This window comes from Arabidopsis lyrata (assembly GCF_000004255.2).
Source record: "Arabidopsis lyrata subsp. lyrata unplaced genomic scaffold ARALYscaffold_8, whole genome shotgun sequence".
NCBI classification, from domain to species: Eukaryota; Viridiplantae; Streptophyta; class Magnoliopsida; order Brassicales; family Brassicaceae; genus Arabidopsis; species Arabidopsis lyrata.
In genome coordinates, this window is record NW_003302548.1 from 3356308 (window position 1) to 3365331 (window position 9024).

Genomic DNA, 9024 nt, shown 5'->3' on the forward strand with positions numbered 1-9024 from the left:
TATAAACCAAAACAAAATAAAAAAATAATTACTTGTAGCACTGGCCGTGCTCAATTAGTTTGAATAGCACATGATTTTGAATTCTAAAATCTGTGTGTTTAAATTTTCGTCGTTGAATTTTCATCAATATTAAGTCATATCCCATTATCTCGGTTGGACTTTGTCAAAATCTAAAAATGTATTATAATTAAGTCCATAACCAGCCGTGGGGTTTACTCCGAAATGATTCGAAATACAATACATGTTTTGTTTCAGTCTTCATTTGCCATTTGCAGAATGCTATTAAAAGAATACTGAATCAAGAGATTTTGGAAATTAAGAAAGAGAGATGGCAAAAATGATTGTGTTCTTACTTCTATTGGTTATTTTGGTCCCATGGTCTATCGACACTACTTTTGCTTCTCCATATGCTTGGGTCGCAAGAAATTTCCAGATATGATAATGATGTCACCACCAGTTTATAATCTTCTTTTCTTAAACTAGATACTATATTAATTGTGGAGAAGATTAACTCACATTCATAAGTAAGCAAGAACCCAATCATTTTTGCCATCTCTCTTTCTTAATGGGACCATGGGACAGTAGAAAGGTATCCCTAATGAAGATTAGGGACATGGGACCATGGGACAGTAGAAGATTAACTCACATTCATTTCATTATAAATAGAGATTGATCTTAAGCTTATTTCTTCACACAACACATACATCTATACATTGAAAACAAAGTAGTAATAAACATCATGGCTAAGTTTGCTTCCATCATCACCCTTATCTTCGCTGCACTTGTTCTCTTTGCAGCTTTTGGTGAGTAATGCTTTTATCATACAAATAAAAATGTGTGTTAAATATAATTTTAATTTATATGATAATTAACCCTGGGAGATGTATATATCCATTTGCAGAAGCACCAACAATGGTGGAAGCACAAAGGTTGTGCGAGAAGCCAAGTGGGATATAGTCAGGGGTTTGTGGAAACAGTAATGCGTGCAAGAATCAGTATATTAATCTTGAGGGAGCAAAACATGGATCTTGCAACTATGTCTTCCCAGCTCACAAGTGTATCTGTTACGTCCCATGTTAATCTACCAATGATATTTGGTGCTTAATCGTGTGTGTATTTTACATAAAATAAGTCTGTACTCTATGAGTGATTTTATGACATGCATAATTATGTTTTTATGTTTGGTTTCGCATTATTGTTATAATTATATTTTAAAAAATTACGTACCACGTAGGACTCTTTCTTCTTCTCCATATTTTGTCTAAAACAGGACCACTGAATCTTTATTCTTCTTGTTCATGTCCCACTTGTAGTGCTCGTTCGAAACGTTGAACCATTTAATTATCTTGCGAGTTTTGACCAAGTCAAATTAACCGCTTGCTTAGGTTACATTTGGTAGAGAGGCAGCCCGATATATGTTTGAAAAACCAGCCATCGACGGTTCAGCATCTTATCTGCTATTATTTCCTACTTGCAAATTAATTTCGTCTACTAGAAGATGGTATATGTGTTTACTCTGTGGGTTTAACTGAGTTATCATCCTCGAGAATTATTTTTTGATATCGCAATAGCGAGTTACTTTTTAATCTCACAATCGCGAGCTACTTTCTGTTCTTCTTGATTCTTCAACAATCATAATTAACATCTTCTCATTATTTTTATGAGAATCATCTATTATAATTCTTCCACAATACTTTTGTGTTTTTACTCTCCAAAAGTGACTTAGTTGACAATTTGATAGGTTTTATTAGGACTACCAGAAATCTACCAAGATCGACGGTCATAATGATTGCCCTAAAATATGAAAATCATGAAGATTAGATAAGTTTGTTGAAGAATCAAGAAGAATACGGAAGATATTAATTATGAAGTTTACCATTGTTTCTAAATGTATAATTTCCTCAATCATAACTTAGGCACTCAGTCATTTCATTGACCCTAGCTAAGTTACTTAGTAAATAGAATTCTCTTAGCCAAAATCCCACATTGATTGTTTGAATTTTTACTTGATTCTTCGAATCAGATCATACGGTTCATCCGTGTTGACAATGAAAATACTGACTCCCAGTTTATCCCAACCAGTCGACTATTCACCTCGGAGCATGACTATACCCATTTCCTATAGAGCTTTAAGGGTTACCATTAAATCTGCCACCAACAGACATTGACTGTGTTTGAGGAGTCGATGAATTATTGGAATTGATGTATAATATTCATTTTAACTCAACTAGTCTTACCCAGTTATTACTTCACTAAGCCAATATTCGATTTTCCACCCAAACTTTCGCATGTTTTTTTTTTTTTTTTTTTTATCACAAATGTCAGTGGTGTTTTTTTATCGCATTTATTTTGATGTTTGTCCAAAGTCTGTAAGTCCGGTGTTGTTAAAAAATATGAATGGGACTGCGTTTCCACGGAATGTCCGAGTATAATTCTTTTATGTTATGAATAAATTGTAGGGGAGCTTTATCCTCTACCAACTACCAAAAAATTAAAATACAAATCTCAGTGGTGTCTCCAATTATTCGTGTTTTAATAATATAAAGACGGTTACAAATGTGATTGTTATGATAGCTTATTGAGTGCCCATTTTGTAAAGAGAAAATGCCCACTTGTTATGCAAAAGAATATAAACTACAGAAAAATATACTCCACTCATGTGTGTGTTTTAATTATGTAAAGATGGTTTTGGGGGATACTAATCCCGTGATTCACGAATATATTGCAATTGTAATGTTTCCTTATTGAGTAGAGTTAAGCTATTACGGTATAGGTTAATTGTAATGTTTCCTTTTGGCTTTGTAAAAAAAATTCTTTCTTATGCAATCAATAGCAAATCCTTTATTATATATATAAAAAAGTTGTAACTTATAAGTTATAACCAACAAAATTAATACAAACTATAGAGGGAGAGGCTAAAGGGAATTGCCTCAAATTTCTTGTTTACACTTTAAAGTTGTTTCAAATTTTTCGAGTTCACTCGAATTCACAACAGTATTCAACTCCTAAAAAAAGGTAGGAAGGTTGTGGAGACAGACAAAGAAATGGCTTCTCCGATTTGCTTAGAACAGTTTTGGCTTCACATATCTGAAAATATATCATCAATCTAAATTACACTTGTTTTTACTTTTTTCTTTCTTTCGAAACTAAGTGGCTTTCACAAAAGCTACTTTTAGAACTGAATATATTCATAGCTTAGCTTTTAAAAGAAAGAAAAAGGTCTATTATATTAATGTTATATCATGACATTACTAATACGATGTGAATCATGTGTTCCTAAACACTATATAATACAAGTAGAGAGGAATCAAGATACACTAATTTTCATCAAAACACAAATAGTTGTTGTCGTGAACGAAAATGGAAACGATATTATTAATATCTCTGTGTATAACGACATTCTTAGCTCTTATGTTCATAAAATCACGATCCAAACGAACCACCACAAAACTGAACCCACCACCGTCTCCATGGCGGCTTCCAGTGATAGGAAACCTCCACCAGCTTAGCCTCCACCCTCACCGCTCCCTCCATTCCCTCAGCCTCCGCTATGGACCGCTCATGCTCCTTCACTTCGGTCGTGTCCCCACCCTCGTAGTCTTATCAGCCGACATGGCTCATGACGTCATGAAAACAAACGATCTTAAGTTCGCCGACCGCCCCAAAAGGAAAGCTGTTTCTATGTTTCTGAATGGTGGGCGAGATGTGGCATTTTCCCCTTTTTCCCCAGGGTTCGAGGCACGGCCACTGGCAGGTTTACATAGAGGAATTGCCAGCTTCGTGGGATTAGTCCTTGGGCCTAGGAAATCTTTGGGAGATCCGCGGTTATTAAAAAAAAAAAAAAAGGTGTGACATTTTATAATTTTATAATTTGAAATGGACTAAACCGAAAGAGTTAAATCAAAACTGAACAAATTTTATTATTTTGACCATTTGGTTTCATTATTTTAAAATTTGAAAAACCAAAACCGAAATAAAACTGTTTTTTGTGTAACAAAACGAACATAACCAAAACAAAAGGCAAACTGAACCTAACTCAAATTGTGGTAAACCTAACCAAACTATATAGTACAAAGGTTTCGCTTGGTTTAAATCTTTAATTATAGAAAGGAGAACTAAAAGCCCGAAGGCCAAAGAAACCGAACCGAAACTAAATCTTAACTACCACACCCTAGTTTTGTAATGTACAGTAAAAAAATTGTGTTCACTTTTCTCTTTGCTGATTAACATATTTCAAATCTGCTTGGGATGCTTCTCATATATGATTAATTTGTCTCCAATTTGAATATGAGGTATATATTCGCTTAGCGTTACCAGATCCGGCTGACTAGAAATCTTTTCTGTAGAACTTAATTATATACGATAAGCATTAATTATTGTAAACTTTTTCCACCAATATACATGTAAACAAAGTTACCTATCTTGTTGACCAAAAAAAAAAAAAAAAAACAAAGTTACATACATCTAAAGTTTTTATCGTAATTGTAATTAACAAACGTATTTTAAATCTCTATTCAGAGTATATGTGTTATGCATCTCCTCAGCAAAAAAATGGTTCGGTCCTTTGAGAAAGTAAGAGAAGAAGAGATAAACGTAATGATGGAGAAGGTGGAGAAGGCGGCTTCTTCTTCTTCACCGTTGAACTTAAGTGGACTTCTTTCGAGTTTGACAAGCGATTTGATATGTAGGATTGCATTGGGAAGAAAATATAGTAGTGACGGCGAGGAGGTTGGTAATACATATAATGTTAATTAAGGAAATAGTCAGAAAGACTATGGAACTCTCAGGATCTTTCCCGCTTGGTGAATACATTCCTATTTTGGCATGGATAGATAAGATATGTGGGGTGGATGATAAAGTAGAGGAAGTAAGTAACAAGATTGATAGTTTTCTTGAAAAAGCAGTGCAAGAACATGTAGAGGATCATGCAGACAAAGAGAGGTCAGATTTTGTTGATATACTTGTCTCGATTCAGAGAGACAAGACTATGGGATTTGAGTTTGGTATAATAGCGAGATAAAAATCTCATTTTGGTAAAGACCATTCATGCATTCCTTTGCTTCACTTTTTTTTTTTCTTTTGTTACTTCCATAATTCTTTTTGTTTTCTTTTATTAGATGTGTTTCTTGGGGGAACAGCAACTACATTCACGCTACTAGAATGGACAATGACGGAACTTATGAGACATCCAGAGTGTATGAAGAAACTCAAAGATGACATATACTCCGCTTCGACGACAACCGAAAAGTTATATGTATCAGAGGAAGAAGTTGAGAAGATGAAGTACTTAAAGGCTGTGATCAAGGAAGTGCTACGTTTGCATCCTCCAGTTCCAATAATTCTCCGAGGATTATGTGAAGATGTCAAATTAAAAGGATATGATATTGCTCAAGGAACATTGGTAAAATCATATCTACCTTAAATGGTTTTTTTTTTTATAATTAGATATAAATATCATTCTAGATTTTAAAACTCCTACAGGTGATAATCAATGCTTGGGCAATCCAACGAGACACCGAAACTTGGGGAGCGGATGCAGAAGAATTTAGGCCAGAGAGGCATTGAGATGCACTTGTGGAGTTTGAAGGACAAGATTTCATGTACATACCATTTGGATCAGGAAGAAGGCGTTGTCCCGGAATAAGATTTGGATTGACTATGGCCGAGGTAACACTGGCCAACCTTGTGAAGCAGTTCGACTGGAGAACTAAGGTCAAACCACTAGGAGCAGAGCCGTGCCTAGAGATTTAGAGAACGGAAGCGATATTTTAAAAAACTCTCATATCTTCTAAATCAAAATTTTCAAAAAATATCATTATCTTATATAAACAAAAACTACAGTAAAATTTTAATTTAAAATGATTATTTTTTAATTTCTTTCTTATAAAATCACTAAATAAACTTTTCTCATTTTAAACCTATATTTTAATAGAAAAAACAGCCAAAAAAATATCAATGGTAAAAAAGTTCAAATCCACAATTAACTTATGATACCAATCGGCCATGTATTATTCTAAATTTAATGGTTGCTTTTAATATTTACTTATCTTAAAATAAAACTTATTAACTATTTGATCTACAACATCATGTTTGGATACTAAAATTGGACCTAAATTACTATATAAAAAAATTAGTGAGCCATTGAATTGTTTAAGAAAAAAATTGGCCGGAAGCGAACGTTTCTTTTTTCACAATGTAGGCACGGGCCTGACTAGGAGATGATAAGCCTGATCTAGCTGAAGCAACCGGTGTTGATGTTTGCCGCAAGTTTCCTCTTGTTGTCTTCCCATCATATGCTTTATTTTCCATGTGAGAGACTTTATTGTTTTAGCAGGCATTATATTCAAAATCAAAGCAGTCGTGTGTAAAACATAAGTAATGTTGTTTTTTCTTTACTTCAGTATATCTTGTGTCTACCAGATCCCATTCTTAATAATTTCGGAACGATCGAGTGTCATCCTTGGTTCCGCTAGCCCCAAGTTTCATAGTTTGGTTGCGGTTCAAGAAGAACTTTAAGAGTGAAAATATGTTGTAAGTTCTGATGATAACGTAACCAAGAAAAAAAAATACTTTTGAGATGAATACCCTTTTAATCTCTGTTATTAGACGAGTGAATACTAAGATCACTTTTGTGATTGGTGTGTTGCAAGAGGTTTACTAGGAAAAAGATTGTTGCCGGTATGCAGAGCATAGATTGAAGCACCGGCGGACCTACCTGATACTAAAGTGTGTTCTATGAACCACTAACTAATTAAATTAAAATATTATAATTATTAGTGCATTTTTATTAGATTTTAGTGAAAGAATTAGCCAAAATCATTTTTTGACTCCCTAAAATATTAAAATTTACACTATAAACCTGTTAATTAATTGTTAAAAGATTTATATTATAACCCCTGTAAATATTAAACAACAATTCTGGGTCTTAGACCTATGCAAGGAATATCATGTTGTATGGAATTTAGACTTGCTAGAGATCTTATCAATTGTCTTTTGTTTTTTAGACAAACATCTAATCAATTGTCTTTGTAACCAAAATTAGTGCTTAATTTGAAAAGATCGACTTAAATTTCGTTAAATCTATATGTCGTTCTATTTATCGTTTAGACATATTTTTTCCCATCTACATTTGAATTATGATATTTTTTATCTCAGAAATTTCAAAATTCGAAAGTCGTTGCCACCATCTTAATTGATTGGTATCAACACAGACAATAATCATTTCCACTAGTTTAATCTCTGCTCCTTCGGGAAGCCTAATTAAGCGGCTAAGCTACTTCAGAATCCTTTGCAATTCCAAGACTCAAATCAAATACATATTGATGAAATTTTTTTCCATTTCTGATTTCTGAGATTTTGTCGTCCTAATAGCAATTTAATAAATTATTATTTATTTAAAAGAATCTACTGATTTGCGATTTACCAAATTATTTATATAGTTTATACGGTGCAGTTGTGCTATGCACCACCTTTTATTATTTCTATAGTTTATATGTTTAATGTTTTCATTGAAACTTATATAACTTCTACATGATTTTATTTATAGAATAGCACAAATATACCAAAGATCAGATGATAGTATCTTGCATCACGTGTTTTGGTACCAAACAGATGGTTATCATGACGACAATACATATTTTAACAACATAATTATTACAGTTTATATATTAGGTGTTCCATTTAATATAAATATAAGAGTAATCCATAGAGAAAGGTCCACAAGGACAACATTTTCTAATACGTAATAAAATATTTCTGTGTAAAAAAAAGAAAGAATATTTTTGTGACGTTAACAATATTAATGTTAAGGGAACAAGAATTGGTATTTATTTCTTATTATTATATTTATTTATTTTTAATTTAATTTTTGAAATTAATGTAATTATTAAAAAAAAAAATAAACCATTAATATTTTATTAAATTCGTAGGAAATCCGTAGTAAACTCATAATATATTTTTGGTAAGAAAAATCGTATGAAATATTTGATAAAAAAAAATAATCGGAACGGTTTGGTAAAAAAATGGTAGAAACATGTTTTCTACGAATATTTTGGTAAGGAATTGGTCAAAAACTCCCTTCAGCTTTTCTACAAAATTCCTACTAGTATCGAATATCGATTCTCTACGGAACATTTTCAAAAAACTATTTTTGTAGGAAAACCTATTTCTTATGTTTTTCCTACATTTTTTGCCTTAGGAAAAGGATGTTTCTCTTGTACTCCCTCCGTATTTTAATAAGTGTCGTTTTAAGATTTTTTTTTTTTTTTAAATTAGATGTCGTTTTCAAATTTCTATGCAAAATTTCTTACTTTTTAATGTTTTATGACGTCATAAAACATTAAAAAGTAATAAATTTTGCATAGAATTTTGAAAACGACATCCAATTCAAAAAAATAAAAATTCTAAAACGACACTTATTAAAATACGGAGTAGTAATTATCAACTTAAAATGTTTTTACTTTTTCTCACTTCTCAATTTTAATTTATTTTTCTGCTAAAATTTTGCACAAATAAAATTTTATATTTACTAATAATTGTACTATCTTCTCTCACCAAAAAATATTCTTAGAGCAATTGTCAAAAATATCACTAAAATAAATTTTTATTCCGAAACTAATTTTACTAGTTTTTTTTCTTCAAAAATACTACTAATATATATATATATATATATATATATATATATATATATATATATATATATAGTTTTCAAGAATACCAAGAAACTAAAACTAAACTTTAAACCTTAAACTCAATCATAAACCCTAAAATCTAACCCTAAACCCAAAATACCAAACCCAAACCCAAACTTTTAAATTGAAAACTCTTAAAATTATATTTAGTGTTTCTATTTTTAGACTAATAAGTTTGTAACTGCTGTATTTTATAAAAAAAAATCTATACTAGTATTTTTGAATTACATTTTTTAGCGGATGGGTTAAATTGTTATCCGATAAATTTGGTATCCGACCCGATAAAAAATTTCCTTCAAAAATCTTACACCGGATAGTCCATATCTTTTTTGGA

At 31.7% G+C, this 9024-nt stretch overlaps 1 protein-coding gene and 1 pseudogene across 1 annotated transcript; both read left to right on the forward strand.

Moving 5' to 3' along the window:
- The first annotated feature begins 574 nt into the window (after positions 1 to 574).
- LOC9301442 (defensin-like protein 16) lies at positions 575 to 1178 on the forward strand. The gene is given in 2 exon segments (XM_021015519.1): positions 575 to 803; positions 902 to 1178. Coding segments are annotated over 2 exon segments (243 nt in total). The 5' UTR covers positions 575 to 739; the 3' UTR covers positions 1081 to 1178.
- Positions 1179 to 2915: 1737 nt separating this feature from the next.
- On the forward strand, positions 2916 to 7610 carry LOC9299654 (annotated as a pseudogene).
- The last annotated feature ends 1414 nt before the right edge of the window (positions 7611 to 9024 follow it).